This window comes from Nansenia antarctica (genome assembly GCF_963989245.1).
Source record: "Nansenia antarctica genome assembly, chromosome: 2".
Lineage (NCBI taxonomy): Eukaryota > Metazoa > Chordata > Actinopteri > Argentiniformes > Microstomatidae > Nansenia > Nansenia antarctica.
In genome coordinates, this window is record NC_137675.1 from 32,446,578 (window position 1) to 32,467,195 (window position 20,618).

The following is a 20,618-nucleotide window of genomic DNA, read 5'->3' on the forward strand; positions in this document are numbered from 1 at the left end:
TGTGTGTGTGAGAGAGGAGGGTGTGTGTGAGAGAGAGGAGGGTGTGTGTGTGAGAGAGGAGGGTGTGTGTGTGAGAGAGGAGGGTGTGTGTGTGTGAGAGAGGAGGGTGTGTGTGAGAGAGGAGGGTGTGTGTGAGAGGAGGGTGTGTGTGAGAGAGGAGGGTGTGTGTGTGAGAGAGGAGGGTGTGTGTGTGAGAGGAGGGTGTGTGTGAGGGAGGAGGGTGTGTGTGTGAGAGGAGAGTGTGTGTGTGAGGGAGGAGGGTGTGTATGTGTGTGTGTGAGGGAGAAGAGGCTGTGTGTGTGTGAAAGGAGGGTGTGTGTGTGTGTGGGGGGGGGAGAAGAAGCTGTGTGTGTGTGGGGGGGGGAGAAGAAGCTGTGTGTGTGTGTGTGTGTGTGTGTGTGTGTGTGTGTGTGTGACGGTCTCTCTCAGGAGATGGTGGAGAACTCTTTGAGCAGGACGTCCTGACTCAGCGTGTTCAGGGAAACGTTCTTCCTCACGTTCAGACTGATGGAGCGCACCTGAGACAGAGAGAGAGAGCGTTAGAGGGGGTGGCGCACACATATACACACACACACACACACACACACACACGCACACACACACACGCACGCACGCACGATCCGAAATATAGGAGGGTGTCATGCCATGGAGGGCCTTAAATGTGACCAGGAGGATCTTGAAGTGAATCCTGAAACGTACGGGGTACACTCACCAGGTCCTTGAAGAAGGCCGCCTCTTTGGGCTGCTCCGAGTATCTCTCAAACTGGTCCAGACCGTCCTGCAGCTTCAGGGTGAGGGTGTCGTAGTTGGACCGCACCACCTCCAACACCTGGAGGGAGAGAAAAAAAACATCCTAAAAAAAAAAGAAGCTACAAAGTGAAAAAAGCGTGTTGTTTTTTGCAAAACGCTGCCCTCTCTGGCCACACAGAATGTGCACGTGTATCCATGGAAATAGACAGAACGCACAAATGGTTCGCAGCAAATGCCAGCGTGCCGCCTCAACACCTGATTTGAGGCCTTGTCCACACAAGTTTGTTTTATCGTATGGACGTTTCGTTCTGGGAGCCTGAATACACAATTTTTTTTAACCGGGTCCCAGAGTGAACAAACCTGAAGACGCCACGCTTGCATTTCCGTCTTTACAAGCCATACGCATCTTTCCTGAACCGATGACGCCATAGCCCCACCTCTCCCTTAACCCGCATGCGCTAACCCAGCCAACAACAACAACAACAACAACAACGACGCCTTACAGAGTTGTTGCGTTCATTGCGCATGCTCCATTCTCCTTCTCTGTTTTTGGTGTCATTTGTGGCAGCGCTACAGCATTTTCAGTGGTTTCGTTTGGACGCACATATTTCTTGAGACGACTTTGTGTTAACAGACAACTTTTTTTAAAGGAAAAAGGAAAAAGATGGGTTCTGTCTCCGTGTGAATGGGTGCCTGAGAAAGCTCTTCGTTTGGACTCAAACCGTGCTCTCCACTCAACAGTCTTCATCACGTGATCCCATTGCTACCAATTTATCATTGAGCACTTCCAAAGCTCAAATGTTACATACAAACCGTTTTGCACCATTGTGGCGTGTGCATGTGAGAGAGTGTGTGTGTGTGTGTGTCAGGGGGTGGGAAGGCTCCCCTACAGACTCCCAGTCCAAACTAATTGGCATCCAGTTTTGTAATTTGTTGTTTTGTCTGTTTCTCCCCAAATCCACAGACCATTAGTCCCTACAAGACCGTTTCTGACCGTTTCAAGACCGCAGCAGGACAACCAGAGCTGTGTCAGGCTTGTCTTCAGTCAGCACCTTCCTGTCTGCTCCACCAGAGGCTGGGTCTGCTGCACCAGAGGCTGGGTCTGCTCCACCAGAGGCTGGGTCTGTCTGCTCCACCAGAGGCTGGGTCTGTCTGCTGCACCAGAGGCTGGGTCTGTCTGCTCCACCAGAGGCTGGGTCTGTCTGCTGCACCAGAGGCTGGGTCTGTCTGCTCCACCAGAGGCTGGGTCTGTCTGCTCCAGAGGCTGGGTCTGCTCCACCAGAGGCTGGGTCTGTCTGCTCCACCAGAGGCTGGGTCTGTCTGCTCCACCAGAGGCTGGGTCTGCTGCACCAGAGGCTGGGTCTGCTGCACCAGAGGCTGGGTCTGTCTGCTGCACCAGAGGCTGGGTCTGTCTGCTGCACCAGAGGCTGGGTCTGTCTGCTCCACCAGAGGCTGGGTCTGCTCCACCAGAGGCTGGGTCTGTCTGCTGCACCAGAGGCTGGGTCTGTCTGCTGCACCAGAGGCTGGGTCTGTCTGCTCCAGAGGCTGGGTCTGTCTGCTGCACCAGAGGCTGGGTCTGTCTGCTCCACCAGAGGCTGGGTTCATTTCCTCATTTCCTCCCCATGACTCTAGACAGATCTACCAAGGTGCTGTGGAAAGTCTGGTGGCAAACCGCTGAAATATTCATCACATTTCTTCTCTGCAACCCGCCCCCACTTCTCTCCCTCTGCCTCCCTCTCTTGATGTTTCCATCGCTCTACTATCTCTACTAACAATTAGAACAAGGTACTAGGCTTTGCCCTTTATGGTAAGGTTGTGGAAATGCGCTGAGTACTGTTGCTGGACAAAACAGGGTTTGAAATTAGGAAATGGACTGTAGGAGAATACAGTACTTGTGACACCTGTTAAGGCCTACATCTGTTTTGGCTGCACCTCAGTATTTATATATTATTATGCTATATTTCAATAATCAATATAATTGTTTTCATCGTGGCTGTGAATCTGGCAGTCAATATTAGTCTAATAGTGAACTGTGCTGCTGTTGTATTATAATAATAGTGGTCTGATGCCTGGACCTCGATGCACTGCTGTCTAAATCTGTGTGTGTGTGTGTGTCTATGTGTGTGTGGGTGTGTGTGCGTGTGTGTGTGTGTGTGTGTGTGTGTGGGTGTGTGTGTGTGTGTGTGTGGGTGTGGGTGTGGGTGTGGGTGGGTGTGGGTGTGGGTGGATGGGTGTGGGTGGGTGGGTGTGCTTGTGCGCGCGGGAGGGCCTCCTGAGACAGATAGCCCAGGGACAGTCCTGAGACAGATAGCCCAGGGACAGTCCTGAGACAGACAACCCAGGGAGGGCCTCCTGAGACAGAAAGCCCAGGGACAGTCCTGAAACAGACAGCCGAGGGACAGTCCTGAGACAGACAGCACAGGGACACAGAATGGCTGCTCCTCCTCCATGTGAAATTCTCATAGCTCTCTTGCGCTGACTCAGTGGGGGTGACTACAGAACATAGCCATCACTTTTAGTTAATGAAACGACTAGTTCATGAAATCATGTTGCAAACAGAATGGCCATTTCTATCTTGTGGCCATCCAGTGATATGAATCGATTTGAAGAAACACAATGGCCAACACACAGATGGCTTTTTTCCTCCACGAACGAACTTCGGGTAGAATCTGTATCTGTTTCCATCCACATTATTTGTGCTTTCCCGAATAAAATATTTGTATTCGGGTACATCCCTACTTTGTCTCTCTGTTTGCAAGTTTAATAAATGTATATTGTGCTTCAAGACCTTTATCTCTTTCTCTTTACCTTTATCTATGTCTTCTTACCTTTACCAGAAGTAATCTGATGGATTTCAGCGACAAGGGGCAGGTTGGAGAGGAGGGGAGAAGGGGCAGGGAGGAGAGGGAGACAGCTTTTGTAACACTAACTTAATGGGAAAACGGAGGATGTGTGTTTGGCTCAGATAAGACAGGACAGCAGTTTTCTGCATCGCAAAGCACAGAACTGTGTGTGTGTGTGTGTGTGTGTGTGTGTGTAAACACGTTTGTGCCTCAGCACTTACATACCAAGGTAGGCCAAGGAAGACTTCTGAACTGCACTTAGGGTTGAACCGCCGAATCGCCGACCTTGCGATCATTAGATCTACCTGCTGAGACTCTACCTGCTGAGACTCTACCTGCTTTTTTTTTTGTGATCAACTTTTTTATTTTTAAAGAACTCGACAACAAGACAGGTACATTATAAACAATAACGACACATACAACACAGCACAGTAAAATAAAACCAGAACCAAAAATAAAACACAACGAAATTAAAATGACGACCTCCCACCCCCCCACCCCCCCACCCGGGATCCAGGCTATCCGCTACATCAGGGGTGCTCACACTTTTTGGAACCAAGATCTACTTTTCAAGTAGCCAGTCTGCCAAGATCTACCAGTCTAGTTTCAACATCGCAAACGTACATGCACGTACTACAAACACACACACACACACACACACACACACACACACAGTTCCCAGCCTGCATAGTAAACTCACAATACACTTTCCCTCTCTCTGTCACACAGCCACAGGAGAAGACAATCACAAACCCTCCCTCTTTGCTATTCTCGCTCACACACATTCACACACACACACACACACACCAGTGTTTCCTCTACATGCATTTCATCGTGGCGGTCCGCCACGATGGAATTTCCTCCGCCACCATTCAGATTTCTCAACCCAAAAAAAAAAAAAAGATTTAGGCCGCTTTTCAGACCTTCACAGCGCTAGACACACCCACAAGCGCGAATATAATCGACATTAACGCTGTTTTACTTGTCCGGAGCAGGTAAAACTTTCGCCGAGTTTGTTTGCGCGAGCACGGCGACGCTGCTAGATCCCGGATGTTTTTAACTGTGTGCAGGAAGAACAACAGACGGCGCAGGCGTGAGACTAGACTAGTTGATCGTGAGTGAAGATAACAAAGCGTACGGGTGATCGACAGATAATACCTTCACTCACAATCATCTAGTCTAGTCTCGGGCCTGCGCTGTCTGTTGTTCTTCCTGCACACAGGTAAAAATATCCAGGATCTAGCAGCGTCGCCGTGCTCGCGCAAACAAACTCGGCGAAAGTTTTACTCGCTCCGGACAAGTATAACGGCGTTAATGTCGAGCCCTGTTGTTGTTGTCTGCGATTCCGTTGCATGCCTCGCCTCCCTTGGCTCTCTTGTGTAGGAGGTGTCTGAGATTCTTTTCCATGCATCCTAGAACAGAGACGATGGAGGTGTTTTTGCATGATGAATTGTTCACATATAAATGGACCAATTGAAGTCAAGGCAAGATCTGGAAGACCAAGATACATTTCTGATAGAATGCCCTGAGATCTGGTGAGAAATGCTCAGAAGAACCCACACATCACTGCAAAAGAGTTGCAAAAAAGAGTAGCAGACACCGGTCTAGTTGTTCACAGGACAACAATACACCTTAAACAACAAAGACCTACATGGCTAGAAAGAATTTGCTCGAAAGAAGCCTTTCCTACGACCTCAACACAAAGTTAAGCGTCTGAAGTATGCAAAATAAAACCTTGAGAAACCTGAAGCCTATTGGAACAATGACGAAACCAAAATTGAACTTTTTGGTCACAACCAAAAAGGGTATGTTTGGAGAAAAAAGGGTGAAGCATTTGTAGAGAAGAACACTTTGATATCTGTTAAGCATGGAGGTGGATCCATTATGCTTTGGGGTTGTGTAGCAGCTGGGGGCACAGGCAATATTGTGTGGGTGGAAGGAGGAATGGATTCCACCAAATATCAAGACATTCTAGAGGCTAATGTTAGGTCAGTCCAGAAATTGAAGTTGAAGACAGTGGGTAAGACAACGACCCGAAGTCCTAAGAGCCCATATCCAGGCCAGATATAATCTCCAGATATAATCTCCTCCATAATGATAATGAAAAGAAGGGGAGACGATTTTTTTTATTGACAACGGAATTACATGCTGGAAAAACATGCAGACACAGACAATAAGAGACACACGGGAGAAGTACAGGAAAACATTTTATTTTTTTGGGCCATCCTCGAGTTTTGGCTGAAATTACGTCGTTGTTTTGAGCGCGCGTGCGCGTTTCATGCGCGTGCACGCGAAAAAATCGCGAGCGCGCGCTGTGCGCGCGCGGTCAGCACTACCCGCCACCATTGTAAAAATTCCTGGAGGAAACACTGCACACACACACACACACACACACACACACACACACACACACACATTTGCCAGTCTGCATAGGGAGCCATAGCACAAACCCTCCCTCTCTCTCCCCCTATCTCTCCCTCTCTCTCTCTCACTCTCTTACACACACACACACACACACACACACACACACACACACACACACACACACACACTCACTTTCTCTCACTCACACACTGACAGCCAGTCTGCAGTACCATAGCCAACTACTGATCCAACAAACAGAAAAGTAAACCAGGTACAAAACAGGTAGTTCCCTAGTTTGAAAGGAGGAAATAAATGCATTTCTCTACCTTAGTGGGAGACCTGGCACTGGGAGGAGGCAGCTCGTTTCTAGTAGTCAGGGCTGTAGGAGCTGGTTACAAGGTGTCATCAGCCACTGTGGATCTGTCATCGAAAAGGCAATCTGCAGCCTCGAGAAACTTTTTTCACAATTTCGCCGTCTTTGAATGACTTCTTGTGTTTAACAAGAACGTGACTGACGCGATAAGAAGCTATCGTTGCAGCCGTACGTTTTCGCTCTTTTGCCACATTTCCCTTCTTCGAAATAGCCATCGTAGATTTGCTGATCAGACAGACGCATTTCCAATATCATATCGTGTAAAAAAGTCCTCCTCCCATTCTGGATGGAAGTTATACGTTATTGGTTTCTTACTTGGTCCAGCTTCCCCACTCATTTGTATAGCCTTTATTTAGTATTATATAGTAAATAGTAGAAATTGGAAGGCTAACTAGGTAATTAGTCTCGCCGGTATTTTGTATTTTGTAGTTGGCGCTGTTGACTGCGCATGCGTGGTGAACCGTGTGTTAGGTGTAGGTGAAAAGATCAGATCTCAGACTGGCTTACCTGTACGTCAATCAAGTGGCAAAAGCCATAGTGAGGATGGATGATAGGCAAACTTTTTTTTTCTTTTTCATATTTTTTTTTTTATTACATTTCCCCCCCCCCCCCGTTTTGTTCAATGCCATGCGATCTACCCATACTACCTTTGCGATCGACCGGTCGACGTATTGGGCACCCCTGCGCTACATCAAGTGGTTACTAAGCTTTTGAGGCTCAACGAAATTAGGTTCCACATCTCCAGTATTGGCTGTTTTGCCCCGTGCATCCGGGCTGTTGATAGCTCTAAGTAGACTATGTCTAGGTAAGTTAGGACCCAGACTCTCCGAGAAAGTGTATGGGGAGGCTTCCAATGTGTGGCAATTAACTTTTTAGCTGCTGTAATTCCGGCTAGTAAGCCTCGCTTCTTGATCAGAGGTAGGCCCACATTGGATAGATTGTTTAAGATAAGTGCAATGGGGGAGTAAGGCACATTAGTCTCAAATAGCTCAGAGAGGTTAGAGGCCACCATCTCCCAGAAACTAGCCACTGGAGGACACTCCCAGACCATGTGCATGTAGGTGCCATAGGCCTTGTTAGCGCACAAGGTGCAAGTAGGGTGTGTGTTAATTTTCATTAAGCAAAGTTCTTGGGTGTCAGGTAAACTCTATGTATGAAGTTGTAATGAATTTGCTGGTGGTCAGGATTTCTAGATGCTAACAGTATGTTGGACCAGACATTATCCCAATCAAAGGCTGAATCTAGGTCTGGGATGTCGGCCCTCCATATAGTATCCTAAGCGTGTTTAGAAATAAAACGATAGAGATTAGAAACCAGGCCACTAGAGCCATCAGTGCTGTAAAGGACTTTGTGCAATGGATGTGGTGTGAGAGGAGTTTGCAGAGAGACTCCACTAGCTTTCAGAGCAGCTCTCAATTGTAAATAAAAGAAAAAAGAAGAACGTGGCAAACCACATTTTATGCATAGCTCTTGAAAAGTAAGTAAACCCTCATTTCCGTAGATGTCTCCCAGTGTTTGGACACCTTTCTCTTTCCATCGAGAGAACTGAATAGGATGGCCACCAATCAGCAGTCTGGCATTATTAAACAATGGAGAGCAAGGATTCCATGCAAAGGGGCAACCACTCAGTTTCTCTACTGCCCTCCATGTCGAGATCAGTTGGGACACTATGGGACCCAATTTCCGGCGACAGTGAGTGATGGGGATGTTCGAGTACAAGAGCTCTTGGAGGGAGTGAGGACGCACCAGACTCTCCTCCAGGGCCCGCCATGACACCAATGCCTCAGGTTGTATCCAAGTTAGCAGAGGTCTAAGTGTAAAGGCCCAGTAATAGTGTTTAAATATTGGAAGGGAGAGACCGCCGTCTGTCCTGTCTCGCTGCATTGTAGAGAACTTAATGCGCGGTCGTTTGCCTCGCCATAGAAATGTTGTTACAGACGTTTTTAGCTTACTCCAGTACTGAGTTGGTGGAGGGAGAGGTAGCATTGAGCTAAACAAATTTACTCTGGGTAAAATGTTCATCTTAACTATTGAAACTCGGCTGCGAAGTGAATTAGGCAGTGAGGACCATCTATTCAGATCAAGTATGTTTTTGTCTAATGTGTTACCATAGTTGTGTTTAGCTATTGTAAGAGTTGAAGGGAAAATCTCTATCCAAGTATGTAAAATTCTTGACAACTGGAATGGATAGAGGGACATGGGCATTGGTTATCGCTTGATTCAAAGGTAGCAGAGCAGATTTCTGCCAGTTTATTTTGAGGCCAGATAGTTTACCGTATTGCTCGAGAATAGCTAGAATTTGTGGGATGCATTGTATGGCATTATCCGTATAGACTAATATATCATCGGCATATAAAGAGATGTGATGATGTGTTCCATTGATAGAGATCGGAGATAGCATGGGTGACTGACGGATGGTCTTCGCCAACGGCTCAAGAGAGAGCACAAAGAGCAGTGGGCTCAATGGGCAGCCCTGCCTGGAGCCTCTAGATATAGGGAAGAGGGGGGAGCAGTTATTGCCTGTGATTACCATAGCTGTTGGATTAGTGTATAACACCTTAATCATATCAATAAAAGGGGTACCGAAGCCCATTGCTCCTAGGACTGCCCATAAAAAGGGCCATTCTAAGCGATCGAAGGCCTTCATTGCATCCAGCGAAAGGACTGCAGCTGGAGTAAGTACATTTTGGGCACCATCTATGATATGTAGGAGCCTTCTTAAATTATCTGAGGCTAATCTGGATTTAATAAAAACCCGTCTGATCGCAATGGACTAGTTTCGTCATGTGACCCTGAAGGCGCCGCGCCAGCACCTTGGCGTAAAGTTTAAGATCCGCATTCAGGAGGGACAAAGGCCTGTAATTGGCACATTCTGCTGGGTCTTTGTCTCTTTTAAGCAGCAAGGATATTAGAGCAGTGTTAACATCTCTTGAGAAAGAGCCTTCTTTAACTGAATGCAATATCATCTCTGTGAGCAGAGGGCTAAGCAAGGACCAAAAAGTAAGGTAGAACTCTGGCGGAATGCCGTCTGGACCTGGCGATTTGCCCTTGCACATATCTGACGCTGCTTCCATCAATCATCTTGTGTAATAGATGCATTTAAACTTTCAGTTTCACTGTCAGTGATGTGCTTCATATGGACATTAGACAGAAAGCTTTCACATGCAGCTTTATCAAAGCCAATCTCTGAGCTGTACAGCTGCTTGTAAAAAGAGACAAAAGCTGCATTTACGCTCTTGGGATCGGTCAGAACAGTGCCATCTATGGATTTAACGCTGAAAATGTCAGCAAAATGTTCATTAGCTCGAAGTCTCATAGCTAGCAGGTGGCTGGGTCTGGCAGAGTGAAAGTAGTAATTCTGCCTTGTCCTGTGCTTGAGAAATTCAGAGCGGCGTCTTAAAAGAGAGTTAATTTCTTTTTTAATTAATACTTTTTCTAAAGCAGCAGCATCGCTATACAGTAGCAGCATTGTAGAGTAGCATCCAGAGCAGCATATTTCATTTCAAGCGCTTCCAGTTTAGCTGTACGTTCCTTTTTTTGGGTTGATGCATATAGGGTGGTATTACTTCTAATAAAGCCCTTCACTGCCTCCCACAAAAAAAACTCATTTAAGTTGTTCTCAAATTGAGATTTGTATGTTTCATCACGCAAGAGCGAGGAATTGAATCGCCATCTGGGAGCTCTGGCGGGTTGAACCCTTATGAAAACCGAACAGCATATAGGTTTGTGATCGGACCATGTAAACTGGTATATAAAAAGCGTTTTGAACATTTTGGAATAAGTCTTTAGACGCGAAGAGAAAATCTATCCTTGAGAAGGATCTATGTCTGCCCGAGAAAAAAGAATAATCTTTTATGGAAGGGTTCACCAGGCGCCAGATGCCAGTGTGGGCTGCCCACTGGCGTAAAGCATCAGAGGCGAGACGTTGGTCCCTGCTCTGAGTTTCGCCTGTTCTATCAATGTTGTTATCCCAAACCGCATTGAAATCCGCCTCCAGGACCAGGCGAAAGCCAGCCAGGTCTAAGATGGTTTTGGTTAAAAGGTCATAAAAACCAGGGTCAAAGTTGTTCGAAAGTTGTAAGTTGTAAAAAAAAAGTTGTTCTCGTTGTAAGCCGAGATCAATGCAATATTCTGCCCATCTATCCGTATCTTAGCAATTGCCAACCGTCCCTCCTTGTCCGCCCAAGAGCCAATAATGTCAAGTTTTAGTTTGCGCTTACAGACTACAATCACACCTTTGGTTTTGGTAAGTGAAGAAGAAAAAGCAATGGGGTGATAGAACTTATTTGCAAAACGGCCAACATCTTTGCGGAGAAGGTGTGATTCCTGAACCATAGCGAAATCAATGTTTTTCTTGTGCAAAAATTCTAACACAGTAGTCCTTTTGTGTGGGATATTGAGACCTCTAGCATTGATGGAAATTAGATTGAGACTGGTCATAGGTTAGTTAGTGTAAAAATATATATCATAATCACCTCAGCAAACAGGATAAGGTAGCCTGGATCCCTAGGAAGGCATTCCCCAAAACAGAAAAACCCTAACTCAACAAAAAGAACAAGCAAAAAACAAAACAAAAAAAGAATAATGAGGAGGAAAATTGCTCCTCGACATTCCTGATAAGTCCACATTTGGACAGTCAACTTAGAATCAGGAAATTGGCCGCCCAAAAGAGGCAGCACCATCACCAGCCATTAAGAACAGGTGATATCTGATACCTACAACAGTTTCCTACTAGACATTGCAATCACATTATGAACCAACAAAACACAATCGTCTATCACAATAGGTCTATCAGATTTTAGTTATGAGGAGGATAGTGAGGATATAAGGATATTTGGATGAAAATAACAAGAAACGAAAAACGAAAAAAAGGGAAAATAAATAAAAAATATATTTCATCCATGGATGTGCATGCACACAATGTGCACCCATCCAGGCACTCCCGTAGTCCCTCTTAAGTAGCCTAATTTTGTGTAATCAACACTTCTGAGTCCTCAAACACAATACAGCACAACACAACTGAGAGTAGCATTAGGCCAAGTCAGACAGAAAGTAATCTTGTAGAACAGCAGATAGTAATGTTTCGTTCAGTCGTCTGTGCATCCATACACTGGCACATACTGTACATATACCGACCTGCACATACACTCGCACATACACGTCCACGCACATCATATCCCCACTCATCACACCTATACACCCATGCTGAAAGCGCCTAGAGGCAAAGAAATACGACTCAAATAAACAATGATACTAAGCGACAGATATTGTGGTAATGGCGCAACAAAGTTAGGTTAAATTAAACTGATAGACTCATGAAATGTGACCCAGTCCAGACAGTACAGAGGTAATATACTTAGAGCGAGTCCTGGGATGCTGTCTGGTTAGAAAGACATCCACAGCTACCTCCTCCCCAGTTTAACCGTTCACAAAACATTGACTAGACATATTATACAATAAAGAAATAGCGGCAGTATACAGATTGACTTACCAAAATAAGTCAGTGCTCAGCTCTACCTCCTGAGACTCTACCTCCTGAGACTCTACCTCCTGAGACTCTACCTCCTGAGACTCTACCTCCTGAGACTCTACCTCCTGAGACTCTACCTCCTGAGACTACCTCCTGAGACTACCTCCTGAGACTCTACCTCCTGAGACTCTACCTCCTGAGACTCTACCTCCTGAGCCACAGCGGATGACCAAAGAATGCTCACCAGGGGCGGCGCTAGGGGGTGGCTACTTGGGCTCAAGCCCCGGATGTTTTCTGAAAAGCCCCGAATGTTTTACTTTAAAAAAAAAAAAAAAAAAACGTGAGTGACGTGCAGTACCGGAGTCCAACAGAGAGGCAGCAGCTGCGCGACATTAGCCTGCGTACTGCGTAGCCTGCCCTGCCCTGAAGAAGAAGTGATCTCAATCAGTGCCTCTCAATCAGTGCCTGACAAAAGTGTAAGGATGGATATCCGAAAGTTTTAAAAAAAAAAACAATCGCCAAGAACTGTTGCAGCAGCCGTATCAGCAGCTGACAACAATGACATCACCAGCAGTGATGACATAGATGATGTTTCAGGTTTGTGAATCTTATTAGAAAGGTGACTGACCCACTGACACTACTTTTCCGGTTTGCTAATGCTAGCTGACTATCATAACATAACGTTATGTTATAATGGAGCTGAGAGGCCGTTAAGACTGCTACTTGGACTACATGCACTTGAGCACTTTATCTTGCACTTTTTACTTATTGAGCCTGCACTGTTTTATTTATTTATTTATTGAATGTTTTCTGTCTGCCCTAACTAAGCTGTTTGACAACAACATTTCCCCATTGGGGACAATAAAGGTTTTCATTCATTCATGAAAATGAAAAATAGCAAGGTACTGTTACGGTACATGGTAAGAAATCAAACAAAGGATAATACTTATACAAATAAAGTGAATAACAGGCTGATAGTCTTTGATATCTGCACTCTGGTTGACTGAGTAACAAGTGAAAAATAATGATGTAACGTTAATGTTACAGCTAGTAAACATGGAGTAACCACATTAAGTATGCCCTTATGGTAGTATGTATGTATACAGAACATGACTCAAATCTATCCTAAGATGTAACACTAACTAACTAAGTTTGTTTAATGTCCCAGGGGGGATTTGATTTCACAGTACTATACACAAGCCAACAATACATGTAATATATCGTCATATAACACAGGACAAGACTCTAAATACAATATAAGTGGTGAGCACAGAGTCTGCCCTGATATACATACTGTAACATAACTAGCCTCAGCCCATCAATTATGTAATTCTATACAAATATAAATGATGGTGACTGACGTGTGTGTGTGTGTTTACTGTCTATTTTGTAATACAGCCTTTTGTCCGCTTTAAGGTGGTGGTAAGTTGAAGGTTGAAGGCACATTTTTCCGGCGCGCTCTGCGCGCACATTATATTCTCCCTCTGGGCTAAGCCCCGGATCTCCTACAATCCTAAATCCGCCTCTGATGCTCACTATGATTAAGAAAATCCCCAAAACATCAGCGTGTATAGCTGCCACAAGAACTGAGTCATCTCCAAGGAATGGAGTCTAACAAATGTCTTGCTTTCAGACATAATTTTGTTCTTCAAACCGATCACTACTATCTTCATTCTCAAATTGCTATCACAGAATACAGTATACTTTTATACTTAGCTTATATATAACTTATATATATCTCCTACATAAACTAAGAAGGACACTGGTTTAAGTATACCATTCAGTCTTGAGATGACTTTAGCCGTGAGAGAGGAATCGTTTGCCACGCATGTCAGTAGAACTTGGTAATATGATTAATTTGTTACGGTTTCCAGATTAATCATGAGTGTTAACGCATTAACATTGACAACCCTACTTAATTCATGATGTTACTGTTGACAGCAGCAGCAGAATGTATTCTGAAGTGTACAGAAACCTCTCGCGTACAGCCAAATGCCTCCAAATTCATTGGATGGCGCTTCATAATACAGTAAGACAATGACTACGTTTACATGCACACCATATTCCTGTATTAATCGGAATATGCTCAATATTCCGGTTGGGCAAGAGTCATGTACACTTGTATACACCTTAATCTGAAAAAATTACCCTTTTCGGAATATTCAGTTACATCTGAGCATGCTCGATTCACAGGGAATCCTGTGTTTTGTTGTTGTTAGGGACAGCATAGCAAGCCACATTACACTAGATAAACCAGTGCTGTGAGATTATTTATCGTCTTAGAAACATCTTAGCAAGAGGCACTTCAACAATTATCATAACGTTTATTATGCATCAGCTCTTTTTATAGAACAGACATTTACACAGATGAATAACGTATACATGCCATATCTTGGATGCAGACGTAATGTAAGTGGAGAGGAGATTGATCGGGAGTTTACAACACTACTGAATGAATGAAAATGAATGAATTTCTATTATTTTACAGTACTGTCTAAATTATATTTGAACCATTTTCTGGGTCTACCAGTAGGCGCATGCCCAGTGTACCTGAATACGTGGTTCCATGTGGCCAGAGATTCTTTTGCCAATTAACATGTAAACGGAATATTCCAGTTGCTACAGCGCATATAAACACCTTATTCAGAATATTACAATAACCCAAATATTGACCTTAATCTGAATATGGTGTGCATGTAAACATAGTCAATGACCCCACACATAACGCCATAGCAACTAGGGAGTTTTTCAGGGCCAGAAAGTGTTGAATGTTCTTGACTGGCCAAGTGAAGAACCTTTGGATTTAATCCAATTGAAGATGCATTTAATTTTCCTGATAAGATTTTAGACAAAAAACATTTCAAAACAAACAACAACCGAAGATGGCTGCAGTACAGGCAGAGAAATGATGATCACCAGAGAAGATACCCAGCGTCTGGTGGGGTCAATGGGTCGCAGACTTCAGGTAGTTGCAAAGGATTGTCAAGGAAATGCTAAGTATCTTTAAAATCTCTATTTTGACACCATATTAATTGCAAAATGCTTCCTCTTTCCAATACTTATGGAGGGCACTGTAAGAGAGAGAGAGAGAGAGGGAGAGAGAGAGAGAGAGAGAGAGGGAGAGAGAGAGTGAGAGGGAGGGAGAGAGAGGGAGAGAGAGAGAGAAGGAGAGAGAGAGAGAGAGAGGAGAGAGAGAGAGAGAGAGAGAGAGAGAGAGAGAGAGAGAGAGAGAGAGAGGGAGAGAGAAAGAGAGAGAGAGAGAGAGAGAAGAAGAAGTAAGAAGAGAGGTGACCGTCTGCACCTGGCTCAATCTGGCACACTGTCAAAGGCTCACCAACACACCTGTGCACACAAACCTGTGCGGCTAAAACACACACACACACACACACACACACACACACACTCCACTATGCAAATGAACAATCCCCTGTGTGTGTGTGTGTGAGTGTGTGTGTGTGCGCCCGCATGTACACACCAGATTAATGAGACACTGCCCATTTCCTAATTCAGATGGCCATATCACCGTTCACTAAATTGCCCTTAAACAGCGGGCATATCTCACTTCAGAGGATGGGACATGATAACTAGACTGTAGACATGATAACTAGACTGTAGACATGATAACTAGACTGTAGACATGATAACTAGACTGTAGACAGGATAACTAGTCTCTAGACATGATAACTAGACTGTAGACATGATAACTAGACTGTAGACATGATAACTAGACTATAGAGCCGTTGGACCCTCGGCTTCTCACCACAGTCTTTGTTTAGAATACGCCAGACCAGAGAGGTGCTGTGGACTATCAGGACCAGAGAGGGACTGTGGACTATCAGGACCAGAGAGGTGCTGTGGACTATCGGGACCAGAGAGGTGCTGTGGACTATCATGAGGAAATCCATCACTTCACATCAGCTCCTAAATAAGACCTTCAACTTTTTCCATATTTTCATTTTCCCTCCATCTTCTACTGTTGTAAAAGGCTGGTGGCAGTAGAGTGTGGTCAACACACTCAATCAATAGTGTTTGTACTGAATAGAAATGGACTGACTTTTATAGCGCCTTTATCCAAAGAGCTTTACAACGGCCTCTCATTCACACATTCACACACACATTCACACACCAATGGCGGCAAGCTAACATGCAAGGCGCCGGCCCGAGCAATTTGGGGTTCAGTGTCTTGCCCAAGGACACTTCGACATGTGGCTAGCCGGGGCTCGAACCACTGACCTTGCGATCATTAGACACCGGCTCTACCTCCTGCGCCACAGCCGCCCCACAATATATTTTATATATATATATATTTATACTGTCAATATCAATAGTACTCTTTATAAACCAGGTAATGTACATGCTATCAAATCCTTCTGCTCTCCAGACATTGAACACCTTGCAATACCATGTCGCCCGGGTTGGCTACCGAGGGAGTTTACATCGGTAGTGTCAAGACTAAAAACCCATCTTTTTAATATTGCCTTTAAATGACTAAATCATTTAATTAGGATTATATAATGGTTGGAGCACTTTGAGCTGCAACGTTTGCAGGAAAAGTGCTTTACAAATAAAAAGTGATCGTTATTAAAGTTGTGATGTTCTGTTCACCTGGTCCTCAGAGAGCTGGGAGATGTGGTTCACAGCCGCGTAGGACTCAATCTTGGGGTTGAAATGGTTGATGATGGCCCTGCAACCACACACACACACATTTATGCTTTATTTATGTCCACATAAATACAAAGTGCATTAAGGACATAAACACTATCAGTGCAGTCAGTTCATTGGGAGACATTCATTTATGTTTGTGACTGTACAGCAACCATACACATACAATATTAACACAAAGGATGTTTCAAATGTGGGTTAACAGATACAACAGCATTACTGTTAAACAGTATCTACTCTAAAGGCCAATGCACACAGCGTGCGATTTCTGTTGCGCGTCAACATTCCATTTTGAAGTTTGAATGGAAGTCTATGAGAACATCGCATCTCAACACACACGGCCCCGATTTTAATCGCACGGCGAAAATTCGATTCCATTCATTTTGAATGGGACAAAGCACACGGCGTGCGAGTTTTGTCGCACTGTAAAATTTTGCAAATGTTAGCTTCAAAATGAATGGAATCGAATTTTCGCTGTGCGATTAAAATCGGGGCCGTGTGTGTTGAGATGCGATGTTCTCATAGACTTCCATTCAAACTTCAAAATGGAATGTTGACGCGCAACAGAAATCGCACGCTGTGTGCATTGGCCTTAAGGGTACAAAAAGCAACACACACACACACACACACACACACACACACACACACACACACACACACACACACACACCATGAGTGCAGGCATACTGGAGGAAGATGGGGAATACTTTTTTTTCTGGTTGCAAAAGTAGCAGCCATACATGAAGCAGTGAGCAAAAAAACGTAACTCACAAAAGACTTAAACTCGGATGTAAATGTTTCTTTTAACAGTGTTCAAATGCTGTGGTGGAGATGATTATTTCCACACAGTTAGTGCTCCGATATGCGTCCGATAAAAACGCACGGGCAGCGCAAAAACCAGACACACTTTGGTATCTTCATGTCACCTGTTAGGTGTGTCTGCTCTGACCTGTTAGGTGTGTCTGCTAGTGTTGTCACGATACCAATATTTTACCCTGCGATACTATACCAGCCCAAGTATCACGATACTGAGTACCGTAGTATCGCGATACCGCGGCACTTTTGTAACACTTTTTATTTTTATGAACATGCAATGTATTTATACAAGTTACAATAACTTAATGAGTGGTGCATGAATAACATGCATGTAATGCATTACATTGTAACTCTACAGGTAAGTAAAAGTACTGAAACCGATATTTTTGTGAATAACATGTTTATTAATCATCAAACAGACCAACTGGCCTTTTGCAAGAGTATAGCAAAGTAGGTGTGTGTGTGTGTGTGTGTGTGTGTGTGTGTGTGTGTGTGTGTGTGTGTGTGTGTGTCTGTCTGTCTGTCTGTCTGTCTGTCTGTGGGGTCTTTTTCACGAACTTGAAAAGTAAAAGCAAACACTGGCATATCAAAAATATAGAGGGCTACTTCCAAGTTTAGATGTAATAAGCTCATGAGGTAAATGTATATGTTCATACAAAGGCTACACAGCAGCAGGATGATGATCAGTGATGATGTATAAATGTATCATAATGTCAATGATTCACTAAATTAGACGCAATTATGTTACGAGGCCGAGAATTTTAGTAGAATAGTTTTGCTGTGATATGATTGGACAATTTCTATTTTGGGGCGTGGCTTAGCGATAGGTCCATTGCATTTTATCAACATAAAAGTGGTTGTCAGATACATTAGAAAATATGACATTGGAAATATCCCCATGCTCTGAATGCATTAAAAACTGAAACTTGTTTATCATTCTAAACGGAGATAGAACCTTATCATTCTAAACGGAGATCGAACCTTATCATTCTAAACGGAGACAGAACCTTCTCATTCTAAACGGAGACAGAACCTTCTCATTCTAAACGGAGACAGAACCTTCTCATTCTAAACGGAGACAGAACCTTCTCATTCTAAACGGAGACAGAACCTTCTCATTCTAAACGGAGATAGAACCTTATCATTCTAAACGGAGATAGAACCTTATCATTCTAAACTCACGACTTGTTCTTGATTTGCTATTATTCTTTTTACTCGCGCCCAGACAGACATCCAGATAACGTCAATATGGTAATATTGTGACTGCGGAGATGTGCGCGAGCAAACAAACTGCGATCTGTCACAACGGTGTCGCGAGCCAGTCTTGTCCTCATTAGCAGAACCAGTGAATTTGGTAATAGAGGTAACACATTGCCCCGCTGGTACCGTGTTCAACACGGTAGTATAGTATTCCACGGTAGTACCGTTGTATAAAGCTTATGGTATAGTAGGCACCGTGACATTTTGGCACCGCGGTATATCGTTGGTACCGGTATATCGTGCAACACTAGTGTCTGCTCTGACCTGTTAGGTGTGTCTGCTCTGACCTGTTAGGTGTGTCTGCTCTGACCTGGACACATTTTGCGCTGACCTAAGCCAAATTAGCCGTTTCACGTTTAATGTTACGGGTTAGGGTTAGGGTACATTAAACTAGACACTTAAATCGTAACGGGCACGTCGGCGGTCGGAGATAATCCCTCAAACCACACATCCACTACACACACAGCGCCCTGTGGAAGTAACGGGACAGCCAAGCCTTTTCTTCTTCTTCTGGCTCTATAGTCCTGCTGTCAGCTGGTCACGTGACCTGTATGAGACCTGTATGAGTCTGTTGGATCATGTCCCTGACTGCTAACAGAAATAACCACTGGGAATAAACGGATGTCTTATGTTTGACCCGTCATGGATTCCTCGGTGTTCTGTTTTCATACTCTAATACTAGACATACAGAGATCCATATTGTGCATGACCTCAGTCTGGAAATACCAATATAAACTCCTCAAAGTTCGGAAACGTTATTTCGGTCGATTATTCCTCCCCTTTAATAATACCAATTGGTATTGGCTCTGTGGGGGCGAGTGTTGTCATCCTGGAGGATGGAGTTAGGTCCCCGATTCTGGAGATGCCAATCAGGTATGCATACAATCAGGTATGCATACAATCAGCCTGCCAGCACTTGAAGCTCAAAACAAGAGTGAACACCAACAGAAGAATATTGCAGGGGATTTTGGCAAATCTTTTAGAGCCGCTACCCACACGTTTAGCTGTGTTGCTCATTCCACGAATGCATGATCCTTACGAGTTGTACCTCGTTGTAAAGGTGACTAATCAGGCTTTCCTACGATATAAAATGCAATACCAATTGGTACTATTAAAGGGGAGGAATAATCGACCGAAATAACGTTTCCGAACTTTTTTTTGAGGGGTTTATAATGTTGAGGCTGCAGAGGAGTTGAGATATGAGCGAGAGGGAGGAGATATCAGAAAGAAGAAAAGAGAGGGAAGAGAGGAGGAGGGACAGCACACAGGCTTAGAGGTGCCACGTGACAAGTACCCATCCACCCTCTCACCTTCATTTCACCTCTTATCTTTCTCCCTCTCCAACTCTCTCTCTCCAACTCTCTCTCTCTCCAACTCTCTCTCTCCATCCTCTCTCTCTCTCGCACTCACCTGACGTTGACCAGGGAGTGTGTGACTTTACTGGCGGGCTCCTTCCACTGTCCAGCGTTGGTGGACACTCTCAGCACTGTGGAGAAGAGACACGAGGAGGGAGAGAGAGAGAGAGATAAAGAAGTCAGTGTGAAGCTCACCCATGATGCAGTAGAGGTTGTAAACCAGAGTCTTACCCATGAGGCAGTAGAGGTTGTCTAACCAGAGCCTTACCCATGATGCAGTAGAGGTTGGAAACCAGAGCCTTACCCATGATGCAGTAGAGGTAGTCTAACCAGAGCCTTACCCATGATGCAGTAGAGGTTGTCTTACCCATGCAGTAGAGGTTGTCAAACACCTGGTGCATGCGGACGATCTCGTAGTAGAGCTCGTCATAACTGTTGGAGGTGGGGAGGAACGTGTCGCCGTAGGTAATGAACATGTTGAACAGGTTCACCACCTGGATGGGAAACACACACACACACACACACACACACACACACACACACACAGGGTTGAGGCTAGGGGGAGGGTATAGGGTAGAGGGTAGTGGGAGGTATAGGGGTGAGGGTAGGGGGAGTGTGTAAGGGTAGAGGCTAGGGGGAGGGTATAGGGTAGAGGCTAGGGGGAGGGTATAGGGTAGAGGCTAGGGGGAGGGTATAGGGTATAGGCTAGGGGGAGGGTATAGGGT

At 44.7% G+C, this 20,618-nt stretch overlaps 1 protein-coding gene across 1 annotated transcript in view; it reads right to left on the minus strand.

Annotated features, from left to right (window-relative positions):
* Positions 1 to 425: 425 nt before the first annotated feature.
* Positions 426 to 20,618, minus strand: part of armh3 (armadillo like helical domain containing 3) — a gene marked incomplete at its 3' end in the record, with an annotated part of 72,083 nt that continues 51,890 nt past the window's right edge. The window contains exons 22-26 of the mRNA XM_080522994.1: positions 20,261 to 20,387; positions 19,949 to 20,024; positions 16,406 to 16,484; positions 713 to 829; positions 426 to 518 (exon numbers count right to left, since the gene is read on the minus strand). Coding sequence (XP_080379120.1) covers positions 426 to 518; positions 713 to 829; positions 16,406 to 16,484; positions 19,949 to 20,024; positions 20,261 to 20,387 — 492 coding nt within the window. The remainder of the gene's footprint in view (positions 519 to 712; positions 830 to 16,405; positions 16,485 to 19,948; positions 20,025 to 20,260; positions 20,388 to 20,618) is intronic.